Below are 22,338 nucleotides of genomic sequence, written 5' to 3'. Positions count from 1 at the left end.
AGTGCTCCTGTTGACAACCTGCCCGTGTAGTTGTCAGCTATGTTTATTAGAAGTGAAATGAGCTTCACGACAGTGCTGCGTGTGCACCTCTGCTGCCTTCTAGAGTGGAAATTTTTATGCTGCAGGTGGAATAAAAGAAGCTCTCCGAAAGAGGACAAACACCCTGGAACACGCTTGTGGGAGGCACGAACGTCACGCTGACGTGGCTGCGCTGTTGAAGTGTTGACTGAGTGACGGCGATGACGTGCTCGCACGCGGTGTTTCTTTCATAAACTCTGAAAATGCCCAATGAGTTTTCGACGCCACGCTCGTTCTTGCATAGCCGTTTCTATCAACGCCGTTATCGTGCACTCCGCATGGTCTTCGTGTTATGACCACCGTAGTGCGAGAAGGAAGCGAAGTCATGTGCTCGAGAAGCCCGGGGAATCTTGCATAGCACTTCTGCTTGCGTTTTCTGCGTTTCCATGGCAACCTTGGCCTTGGCTGCCAAGTGCGACTAAGGTTGCTTGCACAACAACGGAGATGGCGTACGCCGCTCGTTCTGCTTCCATGCGAATCTGCAGCTTTGCGGGAAAGTTAGTGTAAGCGAATCATGACGGAGCGAGTTGCTCTGAGAAAACAGAGCGCGCAAACGCCCCCCCCCCCCTCCAATCGACCTGTGAAAGTATAGACCTTTTTCAAAAAAGGGCATCCCAAATGCCGCGGACGCGAGCTACAGTCTGCCGCCACTGAGAGGGTACCGCAGCAGACGACGCAGGCTGCGTGTCCCAGCGACACTGATGCGCGTTTCTTGCAGCACACACAGTACCCTAACCTGAGATCCCTTCACGCTATTTATCCTGACGTGTTTCCCAATGACGCTTGCCCCGCATGTGGGGATGTATCCACGCTGGCGCACATGCTTTTGGAGTGCAAGGCAATGTACACTAACCCCAACACTACATCGGTCAGGTGGGAAGGCGGCCCTACGCAGCTCCCTCCTGGCCAACCAACGTTGGGCCGTCCAGCAGGCCTGCGGAGCAGCCGATAGGCTTGGCCTAACGGTCCTGACGTGAGAGTCACCCGCTGCGCGCTGACGCGCGCTTTGCAGGACCTCAATAAAGTTTCGCAACCAACCAACACAGACACCTCTTACGTTCCTGCAGGATGCGGACCGCGTCGGCAGGGCACGCCGATAAGAGAGTCTTGCAGGCCGGATCCATGCATTGCCAGTCATAACAAGCCAAACTGGTCGTCAAACCCGTTGAAGGGTGCAAAATATTGCTCATTGTGCAGCGGAAGCTGCTCAGAAAGCTTACCGGAGAGTGCTAAGAGCTCGTTCAAGCTAGAAAGCGGTGCGATTGCAGTGGATAATACGGAGAACTATCCGCCAACACAAACATCACAACACTCACGCATTTGACGGCTCACTTTTCATGCCCTCATGATGGCGCTAGTTATCCCATGCTCCTTTGCGACGCGAAACTGACGAAAAGCTCACCGTCAGGTGGCGTATTTATGAAAAGGGTCTATTAAAGCAGCTTGTGTTGGTAGAGCCAGCCCTCTACTATTTTTTCAATGCCAGCCAGATGCGCCCAATCCAGCCTTTCACCACCCTCTCCTTTAGCCTTTTCCTGCTCTCGCATATCGCTTAGCCTCCACGTTTGCCTTGCGGATGGGGCCACCCAACGTTGGCGCCTCGCGACGGAAATCATATGAACTAATTTGTTGTTAAAGCTGCGCACAGATTCGTTGGGGAGGGAGCGGGGGGGCGGGGGCGTCTTGCATTCTTTGTGTTCACTATGTAGGCGGTCACGTTGGCTCTGAAGGAGATGCGATGATCTGAGGTAGCGTGTCGCCGTTCGTGGCGTTATGCGGGCAACCATTGGAAAAGCATCACTGCGATGCTACTGCAGGTGCTGACTGTAAGAGCACTGTGAGGTGGTGGCAGTATTGCTTCAAGCTACGAAGAAGGAGCACGAAGGAAGAAATGTGACAGACGTGCAATATTCGAGAGGAAAACACGTCTATCGCACCTCCGTGGGAAAGCCCTCAGACGCACGTGTGACTCAAGCAGCGCTACCCATCGCATCACAACCACTGCCTCAAACTAAGGCAGACTGACGGCTATACCGTGGAGGAGCGCACGTTTATACTTGCTCTCTGGATTTCGTGCCCACTGATTGTGCCCTCGCAATCTCCGACGACAGCGCAGCTCTGGCCGACTGAGCTCACCCTACGCCATCTCCTGACTCCGACAAGAGCTCTCGCCGAGTGGTGCCCCGTCCTCAGACTCCTGCGACCGTGTCCATCTTTCCTATCTTCTCATTACTTCCCTCTGTCGCTGGCCCTGCGTCCCGCTCTCCCCTTACTCTCTTTCTATCTCTATACCTTTTAATCCTATCCTTTTATTTCCTCCTCACCCACACCCCTCGTGAGCTACTGTTGAGGTGTCCTCCCCCTGAGAGACAGTTACGGGGTTCAATTTTTTTTAATTAAAAACCCCCTTTCCCCCACACGTTTGCACTAGCACTGATGCAAATGAAAGAAGCGATGCTAGAGCTTGGACGATGACAACCCAGAACTGGGGAAAAGTATGGCTGTGGGTACAAAACAAAAACACGCTATTGCATGCCGCACGTATGCGTGGTGATTTGCAGTGGTTTTACAAGGGTTCCTTGTATCTCTTCGCAGCTTTGTCAAGGCCTCGCAGTTCACGAGTGACATATCAGAGGAGCTCGCCCTTTTACGGCGGCAGAACGTCGTGCATTTAGGCATCCTCAACATGTACGACTACGACAACAGAGTCCTGGAGGCGTCCCTCTACGTGGAGCCTGCCCTCGATGTAAGGCACATTTAACAGCACTAATTTGACGGCTGCCTCTTTACCTCGAAGTACTTAATAATAGTTATTAAGAGAAAGCAATTAAGAGGATCAAATACAGACGCTGAATTAAAAAGCACAGCATAAATGTTTTATGGTATTTTGAAATAAAAAACCTAGAAATGGATAAATTGTTTTGAGTACAAACATAACACTATTGGCACAGTTTGATATCTGTTGATTCCTTTTCATGTTAACGCTGGTCATTGCATCGCTCGAGATTTATTGCTAGACAGTTTGTTATCGGCAGATCAACCCTTCTCGTTCGACGGTGGCAGAGGCAACGCCAAATGAGGAACCAGGAAATATATGACATGGCGTGTTACAGAGTATTGGTTATGAAGACCCGATGCCACTCCGAGTTTGAAGAAAAGAGAGTGTCTTCTTTCTCGGTTTTACACCAGCACTAGCTTCTTCTGGCTATGCATTTCTACATAAACCATGCGCACAATGCCAGCACCATGTGTTCAGCCTATCAGGATAAGGCTTTCGGCAATACCCTGTTATCTCTGTTCTCACAGTAAAAAAATGCCCGAAACGAGGTAAAACGAGCTGAACATGAACGATAGCCATGCGAGAAGAGACAGTGCGACTGCACGGCAATTAACAACTGTATACTCTCGTATACGAACCTTTTGATAATATGGAATGGAATGAAAAAAAATTATTTCAGTCCTTTAGGACGCGCTTAGCGCGTAGCGGGCGTCTCCCACGTAGGGACCGACAGGGAGTACCTGGCGGCCGCTTCGTGGGCCTGCTGGACAGCCCATTGCTGGTCGGCGAGAAGTGAGCTCCTGAGGGACCTCTCCCACTTGCTTGAGGTAGAGTCGGGAGGAGTTGTTCTACACTCCCAGAGCATGTGTTCGAGTGTCGCTGTGTGTCCACATGATGGGCATGTGTCGCTGGGGTATGCATCGGGATAATAAATGTGAAGCGTGGCAAGGTTTGGGTACGTGTGTGTCTGTAATAGGCGTAGGGTTAATGCCTGCGGTCGGTTAAGTTTCGGATGTGGGGGTGGAAAAATGCGGCGTTCCAAGTAAAAGTGCTTTGTAATTTCATTGTACGTGATTGGTGCATCCCGATTGGTATCCAACCCAGCAAGATGAGGTTGCCCTGTGGCAGCGCGGTCGGTAAGTGCGCGCGCTGCATCATGGGCGATCTCGTTGAGGTTGGATAGGGCACCCGGCACCTGGCCGAGATGGGCGGGGAACCAGATGACAGTGTGGTGCTTCAGGGCACTTGGGTCCGCATTGCGCAGGATGCGTAACGCCTGGTCGGAGATGACTCCGCGTTCGAAGGCTTTGATGGCCGGCCTGGAGTCGCTGTAGATGAATTCCCGTTCGCTGTCGAGCATAGCTACTTGCTCCGCTACTTCGGGGTTTCGGGTGAGGATTGTGGCTGAGTTAAGAGTGTGCTGCGCGGGTGATACCGCGACCGCGGCGAAGGCTTGGTTGTTGCGATAGGCAGCGGCGTCCACGAACGAGACGTTGTCCGCTTCCATGTCTATGCGTTTGAGAATGGCGGTCGCCCGCGCAAGGCGCCTGCCTCTGTTGTATTCGGGGTGTACATTTCGTGGTATAGGAGCGATCGTGATAAGGTCGCGGATTTCACGGGGAATCAGAGTCAACTCTGGGGGGTCCCTAGCCCTCGAGGAGAAGAAGCCGAGCTCGCGCAGAATATGGCGGCCCGCCTTGGTGGTAGTGAGTCGGGTCAATTGCACACGTTCCTGAGCTTCGACGATCTCTTCTAGCGTGTTATGTACGCCAAGCTCGAGGAGTTTGTACGTTGGAGTGGTGATAGGGAGGCCAAGGGCTCGTTTGACCACCAATAAGCGCATTGAGTTGATCGCGCTCAGCACGTATCCACTTGTGTATAGCGGCAACGTAGGTAAAATGGCACAAAACAAACGCGCGTACGAGACGCAGCAGGTTGTCTTCTTTGAGGCCATGGTGCCTGTTGGCTACTCTACGTACGAGTCGTATGGCATTCTCTGTCTTACTCCTCAGCTTGTGTACTGTTTAAGTGTTGGTTCCGCGGGAACCGATGATCATGCCGAGAACCTTGATGGTGTCTACCCTGGGTATAGTACGACCATCTCTGGTGTGGAGGGTGATATTGCGTTCCACCGGAGGTTTCCACCCTTTGGGCTTGGCACCCCGGCGTTTGGGCAAATATATCAACAGCTCCGACTTCGCAGGTGAGCACCTGAGACCGGTGTGGTTGAGGTAAGACTCGGTGATGTCGATAGCCTCTTGCAGGGCGGACTCAATGAAGCCATCCGACCCTGTGGAGCACCATATAGTTACATCATCCGCATAGATAGTGTGATTTAGCCCGTCTATTTTTGAAAGTCGTTCCGAAAGCCCGATCATCACGAGGTTGAAGAGCGTGGGTGAGAGAACGGATCCCTGAGGAGTGCCCCGCTGTCCGAGCTCCACTTCTTCCGACACTAGGTCTCCTACGCGGAGGACGGCTCTGCGTCGAGTGAAAAAAGAGCGGATAAAGTAGTAAAATCGATGACCTAGGCCGAGGGCTGCGATCGCTTTCGAGATTGACGAGTGCGTTATTGTATCGAAAGCCTTTTGTAAATCGAGACCGAGTATTGCACGAGTGTCCCGAGTGTTTCCGTCATCTAGAATTTGATGCTTTATGAGTAACATGGCGTCTTGAGTGGATTACCCTGGTCGGAAGCCAATCATGTGGTGCGGGATGTAGTCGTTATCTTCAAGGTATCGACCAACCCTGTTGAGGACGACGTGCTCAGCCACTTTGCCCGCGCACGACGTGAGAGATATGGGGCGTAGGTTATCTAGGCTCGGCGCCTTTCCCGGTTTTGGTATGAGAACCGTGTGAGCTAGTTTCCAAGCATCGGGTATCTCACCCTTTTTCCATATCTCTTTGATAGTGTCAGTGAGGTAAGTGACAGAAGAATTGTCCAGGTTGCGTAGGAGCTTGTTAGCGATGCCATCGGGGCCAGGGGCTGAGCGGCTATTGAGCTCATGGAGAGCTCGGCGCACATCTTCAATAGAGAAGTCGGCGTCTAAGTTAGTGTTGTCGCTGCCAGAGTAATCAGGGTGAGGGGTCACAGGGCCCGTGGGGAGCGGGAGATATTTTTCCACGAGGTTTTTGACAACATCTTCCGGTGACACTGTTCGTTTAGCCTGATGAAGTATCTTCACAATCGAATGACCCTGATTTGTGCGGGTGTTGGTTTCATTGAGGAGGTGTTTGAGTAAGTTCCACGTTGTGCCATTTCGAACCTGACCATCAATCGAATTGCAAATTTCGTCCCACTGCTGTTTTGAAAGGATGCGGCAGTGATCCATCATGGTCTTGTTCAGCTGAGATATGCGTTTGCGTAACCTCCGATTAAGGCGCTGGCCCTTCCACCGGGCCAACAGAGACTATTTGGCCTCTAGTAGGTGGGCGAGACGACTGTCCATCCTTTCGGTTGGAAGGTCTGTGCTGATAGTTTTCGTTGCCTTGTTTACATCAGCTTTGAGCTGGGCCGTCCACGTCTCGAGACTCGGTGGGGTATCGGGAGGAGGTCGTTCTGCGCGGGCCTTACGAAGGAGGTCCCAGTCGACCCACGTGTACGACTTGGTTTTCCTGCTTACTGTGGGGAGGTGTACAGCCAATATAAAGTGGTCACTACCAAGATCTACCACGAGGTTGGACCAGCGGGCGTCGGAGATATTCTTGACGAAGCATAGATCCGGCGTAGTATCTCTTTGCGTGGACGTACCAGTGCGAGTGGGGAAGGCCTTGTCCGTAATGAGAATAAGGCCCATGTCATTCGCACTTCTCCAAAGCTCATTACCTTTCGGTGTATCGTACGTGTAGCCCCAGGCGCTGTGCGCAGCGTTAAAATCGCCTGCAATCACTAGCGGGTTAGGCCCCACGAGACGGACGGCTTTCTGGAACAAGCGTGTGAATCTTTGTCTATGGTGGCTGGGACTACTGTATACATTGAGCATGTATACGCTTTGTTGTGATATGTTGCCAGGGAGAATTTTGACCATAACGTGCTCAATTTCGGGTACATTGAGGCTGTGCGCTGTGCAGGTAATCTTGTTAGCGACCAGGGTGGCGAAACCGCGTCTTCCCGAGGGGCCGGGCAACCACTGGTATCCGGAAAACGTGGCGGTTGGTACTACAGTCTCTTGTAATAGCATGATGTGAGGTTTGGCTTCGTGGCTACGGAGGTATTGCTGCAGGAAAGCTTTCTTGTGGGTGAAGCTCCTGCAGTTCCATTGCCAGATTCGCAACTCGTCAATTGGCCTGGCCATCTTGAGCATTTAGGAGTTGGCCTGAGCACTCGGCGGGTGCATAAGGGCCGCATGATGCGGTGGACTGGGCACGGCTGTACGTCGCGACAGCGGCTTATCCGCGGCAACGGCAGGGGCGACGACGTGATCAAGATATTGCTCCACTTGGCCCAAACGATTACCGTGTACCGCGAGAGTAGACTGCACGAGAGCCATGCTTTCGCCAAGAAAGCGAAGGCTTTCCTTAATCGCTGGTAGCGTGCCCTTAATCTCGTCTAACTCTGTCTTTAAAGCTGGCTGGTCGTGGGCGACCACGCGTTTCTTGGGTGCGCTCTCGCCATCGGGGTTACCAGCGCCTACGGGTTGCGGCTGCAACGGAGTGACTGCATTGTCGTCGTTGTCGGTTGTGGGCATAGCAGCGCGTGCGTGTCTGTCAGTTTTTAGTTCGGCAATTGCGACACTGAGTTTGCGTATTGTTTCTTTCATCATCGCATTTTCGTGCTTTAAGATCGCTATCTCAGAGGTGTTGTGTATATCATGCTCTGGGAGTGAACCCGACCCTACCTGTGATGTATTGTTTCCTTTTCTCCGGACGGCGTCCGCCCAAGTGAGAGGCCGCCGCTTATTCTTGCTGGCGTTGCTTAGCGATGGTGGTGCCGATGGGCTAGGCGATCGTTGACGCGAGACCCCGGTGAGACTGGGGTGAGGCCCGGAACCAGAGTGGGAGCCGGAGCGTGACCCGGGCCGGGAACCTGAACGGGAACTGTGACGTGAAGCAGAACGAGACCTGGAGTAGCCTCGCCATATAGATCTGGTTGGGGTCCCACTTCGCGCGCTGCGGGAGTGGGTCCGAGGGTGGCTCCGGGACCTCGATACACGCATGGTGCGGTTCCTGGGACGACTCCGGGATCGGGACCGGGATCGGCTGCCATCGGATCGACCATCTGTAGAAAGCTTCGAGGCCTGGTCGTCGTCAGCGGTTGCGTTGAACTCGTTCATTGCATCGTAACTGTTGTGTCGCGTCGAGTGTGCTCGCTCCCATCGTCGTCGGCGCACCACGTATGGAATGTGGTAGCGTTCTTTACATTCCCTGTCGGCAGTGAGGTGGGTTCCTCCGCAAAGCTTGCATGTTGGTGTGCAGCGGTGTTCTTTTTCGGGTTTCGGCACGCTGCAGCCTCTGCAGATAACGTCTCCAGAGTTCGGGCACACGTCCGCTCGATGGCCTAGCCGACCACAGGTGTAGCAAATATCTATCTGTCTACGGTATAGTGTGCATTGAAGTAGCACCGATCCGTATCGCACAAAATCGGACACACGATGTCCATCGAAGGCCACGATCACTGCAGTGGTACTTCCGATGCGCTTGGCAGCCAAAGCTAGTGGATTTCGGTCGTTGACAATCTTCGCGTCAATGTCCGCCGAACCGTCTTGCACGGGAATCCCTCGAATGACATCTTTGCATGTAGAATGTGGTGCCGCTTCGTAGGCACTAACTTCATAGGTCTTGTCAGCGATGCGGATTTCTTTAACGCGCACGTAGAGATTAGCATTTTCTTTCTTCGGCGTGCTTGCTACTAAAATATTCTGTTTAATGTTGGGGCAGAGCGTGTCTGCTTGCTGTTCCGATGGGCTGATACCTGCCGAAGTCGAAATGACTTCAGCGATTGTCGTTGGGCCAACCCTAGCGATGTTAAGAACCCCTCTGGGCCTAATGATAATGCGGATGTCGTTCTTTGGTAGATGAGGCATTCGGCTTGCTCGAATAATCTTGTTCTTCACATTTTCTCTGTTGCGGGGCTTGTGCTCGTTGCGTTTCAAAGCGCTATATGACGGCACACGTTTGGAGCCTTCATTTTTTGCTCGGCGACACGAGGCGGTCTGCCAGCCTTGGTCTGGCGTGATTTCTCCAGGGTCAATGTCTTCCCCTGTCACTTGGTACTCCATCGCTCAGCGAGACAGTGCGGCTACGGGGCGCGCGAGCAAGCACGTGCCACGTTAGAGCAAAGAAGACACTCGTCAGGGCTAGCTGTCGGTGGGCGAGCGACGATAGCGGAGGCGAAATAAAATGCAAGAAGCAAGCCCTCACTGCGCCCAAATTGTGTCGGCAGAGTCCCTGTGTCTTCTGGAAGTCGTTGCACTAATATGACGTTGAAATCACAAAGTGGCGTCGCAAAAACGTTGAAAAAAGCAGGAGCCGTAGTGGAAGCGTTCGCACACTTCGGCTTCTTCTTCTTCTCCTCTCTTTTGATAATACTAATATTAAAAATGAAGTTTTACGTCCCCAAACCAATGATGTGATGATGAGAGACGCCGTAATAGAGAGTTCCGGAATAGAGAGTTCCGGACCATCTCGTGATCTTTAATGTGCACTTGCTATGCACACTACATTGGCCTCTACCATTAAGCCTCCCTCCATCGCAATGCGACCACATTGGCCAAGATATAACCCGTGACCTTCGGCTTATCAGCCGGGCAGCCTAACCACTGATCCAACGTGGCGGATTGATATGCAGGAATCGATACTCATTGTGACGTCACGCAGACTGCTGGCTTCGTGAATCACGTCGCAAAGATACGGAAAGCCGGAAGAGAATAGCGCACTCATTATTCTTATTTTTATATGTTTGGGTTTGCAATAATATTCTGGAAAATGCGAAAATGAGCTTTAAGTACTACGATTTTTACAGGCACAGTAGAGAGAACAGCGATATTTTACGAATTTACAAATTTTAGTTCCGCAATCCCGAAAGTGCCACTCTTACCGTGAGAAGACACTTCGTTAGCGAGGAAGGCCGCGAAAAGAAAATGTGGGTGGACACACCACTTTGAGTTTCGCACACTATACATTTTGTCGTAGAAGATTTTTCTGGCATCTACGAGATCCTACGTAGCTCCTAATTGATAAAAATAAAGTATGTTGTAATCTAAGGGTGCTATAGATCTACTATACGATGTCTCGTAAAATTTCACATAGCCAATGTCACGAAAATACGAAAAATACATTTTAATATAATTGATATCACGTGCGGAGATTTCAGTGCCAAATTTAAAAATGAAACTTCAACATTGATCTTTGCCTTTAATAATTACCATATGCTGATTAAAGGCAGTAGAGTGCTCAGAGTGTACTTTATCTTTCTAAAACAATTCATCGTTTCACTTCATCGTCCTTTGAGCATAGAGTTTCCTAAATATACACTAGAGTAACATCTGACGTTAGTGCCCACGGGAGCTGCAACGCACGGCGATTCAAGGAGCATGGGAATGACGGGTAGTACAGGGATTTGTCTAATCTTCGTATTTCTGGCTGTGTGTGTGTGTGTTCATGTGGGTTGGAGCTGCTTTCTCAAGAAACAAAAATAGGCAATTGTTTTGCGGTTGCGCTTCACCGCCTTATTGTTTCAGGCTTACCGTTTCAAATCGGTTCATGAGGTTTAAAAGGGTATGTTCTTTTCTTCGAAACAAAAGCGAAAAACAGCAATAAACGAAGCCACACGTGCGATTCTCCAACCGCAAGTTCGAAGACTAAGCAAGTCCATGTACTACTCATCATTCCTATAGTCGCTCAACGATCACAGCGCCAGAGTCTCTCTTAGTTAATTTTAGGAATGTCTATGCCTTTGAGCCTGTTGGTTCGAGCCTGATGGTCCCGAGGGCTTTAGATTTAAAATCTTGACAGCGTCCCCTTTCGAACAGTTCACGTTTCCAGGTGTCGCCTGTATCTGTCACATTTCCACAGAAAGCCACTAACGAGGGTTCGTGCCGACGTCAGCGATGTGCGAATTACAATAAGTAATGCGGTGGTCGTGTGCCTCACAGTAGTAGACTATGGGGCTCCATGAAAGGTTGCTTGGGAAAAGTTCTATATCATGTAAAAATGCGAAAAACAAAGTTTTCAAGTTCAGTTCAAGAGCAAAAACAAAGTTCCGGGCAGCGAAATTATCTGGTTTTAGCATTATTCCGCCTCAGATCTCCGCTCTTATTTGTAACGCATTGTCGAGTAAATTTGAATATCACAGGTTGCTCGTCCCGAACCATGATGGGAACACGGTGTACCCCACAGGGAGCAGTGTTATCACCGCTCCTTTTCAACATTGCTATGATGCGCCTTCCAAGCGAATTGGCCAGGGTGGAGGGCACACAACACGCAGTATATGCCGACGATATTACAATCTGGACCACTGAAGGGAGCCTTGGTGAAATGCAGGAACGCCTTCAGCAGGCCGCATCCATAGTCGAGGCGTATGCCAACGATTGTGGACTCCAATGTGCTCCAAACAAATCAGAGCTTCTGCACGTTAGAGCGAAGCCAAGAGATAAGTCAGCCATACACATCTCCCTGTCTGGGGTTCCCATCAGAGAGGTGGAGGAGCTCCGGATTCTGGGCCTGTTCATTCACAACAGACTCAGACCGGACTCCACTATAGCGAAACTCAAGAGAATAGGCGAACAGGTAGGGCGCATGATCCACCGCGTTTCCAACAAGCGGGGTGGTCTGTGGGGCAGGGACACGCTTCGGCTCGCCCATGCCTTCGTGACTAGCCGGATCCTCTACGCCGTACCATACCTTCGCATTAAGAAGCAAGAAGACGAAAGAATAGATGCCATCATTCGTAAGGCTACTAAACGAGCTTTGGATCTCCCGGTGGCCACTTCCAACGCCAAACTGAGGGCGTTAGGTGTGCTCAACTCCTACCAGGAGTTGCGGGAGGCCCACCTTATGAATCAATATACGCGGCTCGTGCAGACGGCTCCCGGGCGCCGCCTGCTAAACCGCTTACATATACAGCACACTTGCACTGCAGAGGAGGCGTAGCGTATTCCGGAACTGTGGCGGCATAAGCTCTCGGTCGCTCCACTCCCCAGTAACATGGATAAGCACACGCACGAAAGCAGAAGACAGGCGCGGGCTCGGACGCTTGAGAGGCAACACGGCTCCCGACCTGGTGTATTCTACGTAGATATAGCAGGGTCTTCTCCCACGGGATTTTACACGGCCTCTGTAGTTCACCGGGAAAAGCATGTCAATGGGCTCTCGTTCCGAGCACAAAATCCAGAGCGCGCTGAGGAAGTCGCGATAGCGCTTGCTGGTGTGGACCCCAACTCGAAAGTTATCATCACGGACTCCCGGATAGCGTGTGCTCATTACTTGGTAGGAGAGATATCCCCCCTAGCCAGCCAAATTCTAAAACGGGCTCTCGCTGATCCAGCCCCGAAACGCATCGTATGGGCTCCTGGCCATCAGGGCTTACCAGGTAATGAGGCCGCTGACGCGGCCGCCCGAGCGCTTACCCACCGGGCTCCTCACCTTGGCTCTTATAACTCGGAGGCCAATACACCGCTGCTGCGGTTCAAAGAAATTCTGACCTATTATCGCGACACTCACCGCCTTTACCCGGCTCCTGCAAAGGGGCTGAGTCAGGCGGAAGAGCGAACTCTAAGGCGCCTGCAGACAGGTACTCTACTATGTCCTGCAATCCTGAAACATTTCGATGCGAACACAGATGGGCGGTGCCCACACTGTGGGGAGACGTGTGATATCTTCCACATGGTATGGGCATGTCCGAAAAATCCCCACCTACCCCCTTCCCCCTACCTCTTCACGAGAGGCATGGGAGACTGCCCTCCTCAACTGCTCAACACTATAGTCTCAACGGGCTCTGGTGAGACTGGCGCGAGTAGGGGCCTCGTCATGCGGTGTCCCGGACTAAGGACGCCGACCATGTAGCGGGGTCATGCTTTGGCCCCGTACTTCTCTCTTTTATAATAAATGTTTTTCATCATCATCATCCCGAACCACGACATGATTATGAGACATCGTAGTGGAGGGCTCCGGAAGTTTTTGGCCATCTGTTATTATTTAACGTGCACTGACGTATCGCACAGTACATGGGTTTATGCTATTTCGCCTCCACCGAAATGTGATCACCGTGGTCGGGATCGATTCCGCGATCTTCTGCATGGTCAACAGCCAAGCACCGTATCCACTATTCCACTACGGCGGATGACGAGTGAATTTTCAGTTTGCAAAGCAAAAGTTTACCCGCCTTGCCTTGCATGCTGAGCGACCAAGCTGTGAGCAGCTCGATAAATTTAGGAAAAGTATGCTATAAAATAGATATCACAATGTTGGCTAGAGAGATTTATGTCATTGCCGCAAGACATGCCTCAGTTTTCACTAAAGCGTTGAAGATCACGCGTGCAAAGAAATGTTTCGTTTTTCGGCTTCTACTGTTGTGCGTCATTGTGTGACTTGAGACGGAAGAAACTCAACCATTGAAACAACAAAACAAAAACGAAGGCGAGAGGTTGACACGGCAATGTTGACATCTTGTGGTTGTCTGTGTTTCTCGCGCTGTTAGCCCCGATGAATATGCACCATTCGACCCATCGTTCTGTCCTACTTTCGAATAACTATTTTTTTGTATCCATTTTTATTCACCAGAGAATAACGAGTCTGAAGGCACCGACGTCACGAATTATTTATGGAATCGGCTTCTTCTTCTACAACAAAAAGATCTCCTGGAACAGGCTGCAGGTTCTGATCCTCGCGTCGAATGCGTAAGTTCTAGCAAAGCTTGAATTCGGGCTAGTTGATGTACGGAATTTTAATGTTGCGCTGAGCGGGAAGGTATTGAGATGTCAGAAAACAGGAGAACAGGACAGGTGGCACATGCGCAAACTTTTAGCTGTTCTAAGTTGAAATTCTCAAGTCTCAACTCACCTGTTGAAACTTTCAACTCAGTTGAAAGTTGGCGACCCTCTATCCTGTCCTATTGTATTGTACTTTTTTGTGCCTTTCGCTCCTCGCAACTACAATTCACTACGTAGTTCTATTTCACGGGCGCCATTAGCTGATCAATTTATATACCCAATTCCTCAACAGTGGTGTTAATGGTTCCCTGCTTATTTTAATAAGGCACCATTGCAGAAAAAGTCACAGCACGGATGAACCAACAGGTGAATGAACAACTGCATGGATGATTAAATAGAAGAACTGAATTTCAAAGACGTACTCTTTCCATAGTCGTAACACAATGAATGAACCGGAATAGCATGTCCGAGTTATGAGATGAACATGACATGCCACTACTATCACACCTCCAAAATGCAGATGTGTTCGTAGCGAAATGTTAACATCAGGGTTAGGCACTGAACATGATGGCAGGTTAGATATTCTGAAACAATCGTCATCAAAAAATTAGATATAAGAGTACTTATAAGAAATTTCTGGGACTGTAACACCGCGGAATAACTTGAAGAGCTACGCTGACTGTGCCGTCTTAAAAGAACTATGTGTTTTGTTTGTCCTACTATTTCGATTCCTAAATTAATTTGGATTTAATGAGCTGGAGAGCTGCATTGTACATTGTTCAAGAAATATTTTATTTTAATTATTCATACAATATTCCACATTACTCTATGATGCTCATGCACTGAAATCTCGAGCATTAGGAGTTTCCGAAATGCAGAAAAGTAGCGCTATGGGTCCTTAATTAATCATGATATTTTCTTCGGAACGCACCCGTCGAACGAGTCTCTTCGTAGCTGTCTTTTCCCTACAGATACATCGGTCACGTAATTTATTTTCCATTCAGCTGCAGTTAAGTAGCTGTCTCATTGAGACCGTACCTCGCATTATTGTGTCTGGTATACGCATTGCCTTGGTAAGTAATTTTTCTACCCACTGGCTTAACTTTCTTCGCTCGTCCTTATATACCACGGCCCTCCGCAAGAGAAATAAGCAGGGGGCTAACTAACCTCCATAACTCATAGCTCAGGCCCCTTGTAGAACAAGTTCTTGTTAAAGCAACGTGTGAAGCCATCTTTTTGGTCTATTGTGTGATCCTCATTTGCATTCAGGAAGGACATCATCGTTGTCATCACCTGCGTGCTGAGCGTGCCCAGCGCCAGTGCGTGCATCGCTCTGCCACCGACGACATTCAGGAGCATCAGCGACTACCCGCCTAGATTCGTGAGTGTGGGCTGTCACATAATGGACTCTTTCACGCTAAAGAGAAATAAGTTTTGGACAAAACCTTGACATAGCCACATATTACTTGGCCAATTGGCGTGACGTCTTCAATTCAGCGAAGCTTGAACTTGGGCAATCTAGTGCAACATTTGAATGAAGTGGCGCTGAGCGAAACGCAGGAAGGCCTACAAACAAAGAGAACAGAATAACTATGTGGACAAACTAACAGTCTATTTTGGTGAAAGGACGTCCAACGTTGTTTTACTGAAATTTTACTGGAATTTCACGAGGACATTCTTGGCCTCTTCAATTTCTCCTTGGCGCATTGTGTATTTCGCTCGGTGCAACTGCATCAAAATATTCACCAGCAGCTTTGGCTGCTCTCTCGAAGAACTAAAGGCAGCCGTGTTAAATGAAAGTATCTCTACAGGCCATCATCGATAACAGTAATTGAGGTGTAACTAGCTGTATTTAGAGAAGAATATTTTACAGAGAGAAATACTTTAGGCTGCTAAAGACATGCGCATTTATCCTATTTTCATTTGGTGGGTAAACGCCCACCTTGCGTGCGTAAGAGGATATACATATAGCTGCGGATACAAAGGTTAACCAGCTGTGACAGCTAAGCAATATTGACTGTTGTGATACATAACACTTTAAACGAAGCATTCTTGCTGTTCACTCAGAACACTTTATTTGGAGCGCGCATATACAACTCACAGGGTCTCTTATGCATTGCGCTAAGGCAAATCGTTGCGAAAGCTATCTACTTTTCCTCCTCACTCAAAGTACTGTTCCCACCTCGCCCCTCACCGAAAGCATACTGCCCATAAGGTGGTTTTGAAATGCTTCCAGGTTAAACGCAACTTAGGAATCCCTCGAAACATTCACACATTCACACTCGCTTGGACACACACACCACCGACAGCACTTCAGTGCTGTGTGCTGCGTGTTATTCTTCAGTGGAAGCGAGTGCGAATGTGAGAGCGTTTTTTGGGATTCCTGTATATCACTAAATCTACTTACAATATGATGAGTTATCAACCAGCCCAACCGCAAGATTTAACTCTGCCTTTCTGCATCCCCCCTGTTTTTTCGTTTCTTTTTTTTGTACTGCTTCCACAATGAGCTCACTACTAGCCAAGTGACAGTGGCGTGCAATGTTGTCACCATGTCATGTCATCACGATGCCACGATCACAAGCTTCAGCTTTCTTTGGCACCCTGATGACGTCACGCTGACGCCACGTGTTAACGGCATCACGTAATGGTATTTCACATCACTCGTGTCGACGGCGACGCCACCAGACGCCAACGCCGATGGTCAGTTTTCGTGTCTGATGAGCATCTAAGGCTTTCGCATTAATATGCACCCCAAGTATGGCACCACCTACAAGGCAAGTCCTCAGGGCAGGACAATAGCTCTATTTAGGTAACAGACACAAATGCTGAGCGCGAGTCAGCCTGTCCCGAAGCACGTGTTTATACACCGGGCACAGTACCGCAAGTGTAAACAGATGCTTAGAGTGCCAGTTGTAGGGGCTAATGAAGCGTAGGTAACACGATCAGTTTATTGATCCCCTAACGTAACTCCCTGAATGCCGATGCCTGTATTGTTAGGAATTAGCCACTAGCCAGAAAACTCTCCTTAGAAGGGCAACGCTGAGAGTATTGCAGTGTTCGTGTCTAACGAACATATTAAATGCTTAAAAGAATGTAAGACCTAATAAGAGTGGGTACTTTCCAGTTCTTCGATTTCTAGGTGAACAGATAAAAAAGAATGCAAATATATTGGCCTTACTAGCACTTATATTTCATAATTATGTCCCAAATGTTCGTGAAATTTGGTGACTGTGTTGTCGACTTTCGAGAGTTATTGATACAAATGCACCCGAGAATCGTGTAATACGATGATAAAATATTTGCTGATGTTTTTTAACGCAACCTTTGAGCACCCAAGGGCTTGATTGGCTGAATTAAGTAATGTTCTTGGTTTTCCTGGTGCAACACAATGCCATTATTAAACAAGAAATTAAATTCGTACTGGGCGCTGCTCACTGTTGGGAATTTATTCAGTTCATTGCAAAAAAAATTACACTAGAATGCATTCTACCTCAGTGTCATTTATGTTACCGCTACGTTTACAAGGTGCCAGATGTGTTAAATTCTACTTCTAAAGGTGTTCTAGCCACCAGGCATTCTACAACATCTGTCGTTTCGGAATTCCATAAGCGCAATGTTAGTTGTGTGTTAGCCCTTCATAGAAGTGTGGCAGCTTGGGCTAGTTGGTATGACATGACGATAGTTATAGCGCGAGAACAGAACGACGACACAGAGACAAGAAGGACACGTGTTTTTCGTGACCTTCTTGTCTCTGTGTCGTCCTTCTGTTTTCGCACTATAACTATCGGTAGTCCTTCAGCAGTGAAAATTTCGGGAGCGATATAGCTCGGACATAAAATCATTTAGGTATGCTATCAATATCTTGGCGCCGCCTATGGTCCGAATTAGTAGTGTGAGTGAGAATTTTATAGAAGGCAGAGAGGTCGGCCTGAGCTAGTTCGCTCTAGCCTGCTACTCTACACAGGGGATAAGGGAAAGGGGAAGGAAAGAGGGATGAATGGTGATAGTCCGAATTAGTAACTTCACAAAGAACTATGCCGTTAAAGTGTTTTGAAAAATGCACATATACAAGACCGTTTACATAATGTGGATGGCTCATCAAATCCGCACAGAGCAATGCAAACCGCCATGCCTCTGTTAGTATTTAAAAATCACAGTAGTCCATATCAGCACAATCAATCGTTTAATCAGTCATTCTGTCATAAAAGACTTGAAAATTTAATTCAGATGAGAATGATTCCCAAGCTTGATAATGAAAAATAATTATTTTTAATTTGCTCGCTTGAACAAGAAGACCTTGCTCTTTTTATTCATAGAAACTGTGCAACACGATTTGGTTTGCTCATGCATGTATCAGTATTGCGCCCGAATGAACCAGTGCAGCTTCATAGGAATCAGCCTTGCCTCTATGAGGGGAAGCTTAATTATTCTAAACAACTCTAAGCTCACAGTTATCCATCATCATTGTAATAACTGCGTATTTTTGGTCGCGCACTTCGTTCCTTGAAATTTCTAATTTGTGGAAGCAGGCAAAAAACTCAGTTCCCCACTGAGTGAAAAAAAAAAACTCACGAAGCTGACCAGTTTCACAAAACTCGCCGAATTCCTGTTAACGACAGCAATTGCCCAAAGTTTGTTCACTACGTTGTAACGAAGTTCTCATTTTTCTCGCATTTTTCATCTCCAACTGGTACAGGACTACGTGGTGCAAATGGCTAATGACAGTTTCAAGCCCCCGAGCCAAGTTTTGGCCTTCGCCTTCCAGATGGGCATTCTCATCTACAACATGACTTATCCCCACCGGCGGCCTGCCGACGCAGTATACGAGAACTGTAGCGGCTTCATTATCGGCGACAGTTCACAGGTTAGCCGAGTTCTATGACTTGTGTTGTGTCAAAGGATATCAAAAGAGTGCGTGGTGGAAAGAATTATTCAGAACCCTCCACTGCGGCGCTTATACTAGCCTAAGTCGCTTTGTGTCATTGGAACACATAAACCAACACACTTGAAGAATTCCAGTATTTATTTCATGGAGACCTCCAGTATGTCACTCTCCCTTATTAATAATAAAACATTTTTAGTTTTAGTTGTGGGCAACCTTCAAGTTACCTTTAGCCAAAGCATAGCGCGCTTTATTAAGCTATTCCGAGTGCAGTCACAAAAAAAGCAAAAAAAAAACAAACAAACCCGAGAACATTTGTACAATCTGAGCTCTAACAAGCGCGAAATCTGACCACAACCCGTTGTACAAAAGCGAATACGCTGATGAATACCCAAACAGGTTATAAAACACTCTTTCCGAGTTCTTTCAAATGTTTATTCACTATATCATTGCAGCTAAAACTTCTAGAACGCTTTAGTTTTGCTTGTCATTTCCCAATAGTGATGTTTCTTTAAGATGCTAGTCATCGTCTCTCTCTAAAGAGCGCCCCGAGCGAGTTCCACAGCGATGGTTGCGGCCTGCTTTGAGAATGGCATGACGTTGGTTTCGGCATACCAGTGTGACGTCAAGTCATCGCCACATACGCTAGCCCGAACGCAAGATTTGTCTAACATAGCGACAGCAAATAATGACGTGCGTACGGACATGCGCACAACCGGGCGTGGGGCTGTGTGGTCTGTTGAAAGCTCGCCTAAATGCATTGAATTATTTTAAAATTTCGCAGTGTAATTTGCAATCACTACCCCAATAGAAATGCTTATAACTTCAAACTTGTCTCCCTAGCCGGCAGCTGTATCGTGCTCTCATCTACTTCTGATTACGGGGGAGGCAGACATCTTTGTATTAGTAAGTGGGTCTTTATTTTTTATAATTTCTTGCCCTTAGACCTGCGAAGCTGAGGAAGAGATTCTGACAGCTGAAAAGGCCGCCGGTAGCGTCACCAATGTTCAACGCAGGACGCTGTTCTACACCTATGACACCGTTGAAACGATGAGGGAAAAGGTACATATTTTCACTCATACTTTTCTGCGATAAAAACTAGAAGCAGAAAAATATAGATTCATCATATAGAACTAGAAAAACATAAATTCATCACAGTTTTCACTGCGAAATTTCTTTACGACAGAATTTTATTCGTCTAAAAAATAATTCCGACACATCCTCATATCTGTACTTTTTTATAGATGAAAAGGTGTGGATACGTTATGAGTTAGTCGAAGTGCATTAAATACAACTTAGAAATATATCAAAACGCACTTGAAATTAACAGTGGAATACATTAGGCTCATCGAAAAAGATACACCTGTGTTCGTATACCCACGCTTTTTTTCTTTTGGGACCAACAAACGCTAATCACTACATCTTTTGTGATGGCACGCAAAGCAGATAATAGAATAAAAATAGTAACCGATGTGCTTACGGATGCGTGAGACTATCGACGTTCTCAAGCTCGATGAGAGATTTCATCCGAGAGGGCTGAAACTGCGTGAGATTATCGGCGTTTCGAATCTTGTTGGAGATGATGTGGGTTATTTGGCGCAGTTGGCTTCAGGATATTTTCATAGGACGCTTCTGGTGTTCGGTAAAGGGCGTACGTTAAGACGTCCAGAAATAGAGAAGGAACCACAATAAAAAGAATATTGAAAGAGAAAAAAGAACAAAACAAAATTTAAGTGTAAAGCTTCCACTCAAGATTCCGCACACTCGATATTCCAGAGATGCAGCGACATTCCAGAGGTACCACTCATACCAGCCCTGCAAGCTGTGTAGTGGAGCACCCTTGATTTATCTACGATCTATGCATTTTAAGAAATGATTTATCCTGTGATTCTATTGGTATGCAACAGGTTAGAATGGGCATACCTATTTTGAATGAAGGAACGCACATAACATCCACGCTCTGCAAGTATAAGCTAGCAAACTTTGTGCGTGGTATCAAAGACGACCGCTAAGAGCTCATACGAATCAAGTTCATTAGATACTACGAGATTTTCACTGCTCTGACACAAAGGATATCTTAAGAAGAGTCGCTTTCAACATTTGTATCCGTTACTTGTGTATTTCGTATATATGCACTAAATACTGGATAATTTGATGTGTACGTTTTATGTTTCAATATTGAGTGCACGTTGCCTTGGCTTTCTTTTTTTGTATTCTGGCAGCTATTATATAGTCATATACCGAGGAATACTTTTACGCTCGTATAACAATAATTGTGCATTTTTAAGCAGCTTGTGGGGCTATGCATAGCGTGCGTATTCATTCACAATAATAATTGTTAAGGTTTATAGTCCCGAAACCACGATATGATTATGAGAAACGCTGTATTAGAGGGCTCCGGAAATTTCGACCGCCTGGGGTTCTTTCAAGTGCACAATTTCAAGTACACGGGACTTAACCCTTTTCGCCTCCCCGGAAACACTTCCGCCATGATCGGTACTCGATCCCGTGACCTGGGGTTCAACACTATAGCCACTAGGCCACCGTGGTGGATGGTGAATTCAGCAGTTACAGCTTCCAGGATGGTTGTACCTGATTCTTTCCAGTGAAATGTTGAAGCCTTGCAGAGAAACATGCAAGTAGTGTTTAACCTAAATTCATGCCGAAATTATTGAAATTTTGATTAGCTGAATGCTTAGCGCTGCTGAAATGAGGCACTGAGTAGTTGTAGCTGCACGCACGAAAATATAAGCTTGGGTTTCAGAAAGTTGGAACAATGAATTCAATGAAACGCCTATTTCTGACTGTGACCTATTTCTGACGGCGACATGTCCAAGCATAAGTGATTTGAAAGAATATATGTCGGGATGACTTGTACCCTCGTTATGTTTTAGATACGAGCGTACGTGCACGACATTTATTGCCTGAAAGGCTGCTTCACGTAGTTTCTTTCTTGCCGTTGTTACGCATTCTGTCTCCAAGAAAATATTTATTCCTCGTAGTAATCGCATTTATATGGATAATTGTTGAAATTCGGAAGTTGTTGGTGGTACACTAGTTCATCTCAAGCTGTCCGTGACACCTTCATTGCCAGGGGATCGCCAGCTCGAGAGATAAAGTTAAGCTGAGTTTTAGTTGTAACAAATCTTATACTGCAATAATATTTTTCCTTCAGGCCGAGTTCGTCATGACTACAAACAGAAAGAGGGCCAACTTCACGTGGTTCCTGTTCAATGTGCACCTGACAGACATCTCCAAGAAGTGTCGCCCCAACGGTCCTTTTGAGCGCCTCAGAGAATTCAGAAAGTTCCACTACGACATTAGCCGGCGTTGGCAGACAGTATGAAACTCTCGATGCGCGGCCACGTCCGTTCGAACACCGATGCTGGGCGTCAGCTGTGCTATTACAAATATCACCGCAACGAACGTCATTTCCTAACGTTAAGAGTGTCCACCTTTGATTGTTGTATTTTTTATACCGCCAAAGCAAAATATTCTACAATTATTTTGCACATTATTGCCACGCCTTCACATTGTGCTTGTATTTAGCATAACACTTCCCTGATTTATAGGTTTTAATAAAATGAAGTAACGTTGCAGACCTCTTGCAGCGTGTGTGTGTCTTTGTGCAGTTTTTCAGCGATGTGGTTATGTGTATTACTGGTCGGACACCACAAAGTGGCACGCCCGACCCGGCTTTCAAAAACATCAGTGGATTACCGCCTTCG

General features: G+C 47.7%; 1 protein-coding gene across 1 annotated transcript; it reads left to right on the top strand.

The window, feature by feature from the left end:
• Nucleotides 1–522: 522 nt before the first annotated feature.
• LOC142766002 (uncharacterized) lies at nt 523–21,956 on the top strand. Its single transcript, XM_075867812.1, has 7 exons — nt 523–575; nt 2,674–2,824; nt 13,577–13,692; nt 14,995–15,106; nt 18,425–18,592; nt 19,556–19,672; nt 21,786–21,956. Exons 1-7 carry the CDS (start codon nt 523–525, stop codon nt 21,954–21,956), a joined length of 888 nt encoding a protein of 295 aa, XP_075723927.1.
• Nucleotides 21,957–22,338: the final 382 nt, after the last annotated feature.

The sequence above is a fragment of the Rhipicephalus microplus genome, chromosome 6 (assembly GCF_043290135.1).
Source record: "Rhipicephalus microplus isolate Deutch F79 chromosome 6, USDA_Rmic, whole genome shotgun sequence".
Classification (NCBI taxonomy): Eukaryota; Metazoa; Arthropoda; class Arachnida; order Ixodida; family Ixodidae; genus Rhipicephalus; species Rhipicephalus microplus.
The sequence above is the reverse complement of the archived record's forward strand: the minus strand, read 5'-3'. Positions and strand labels throughout refer to the sequence as shown.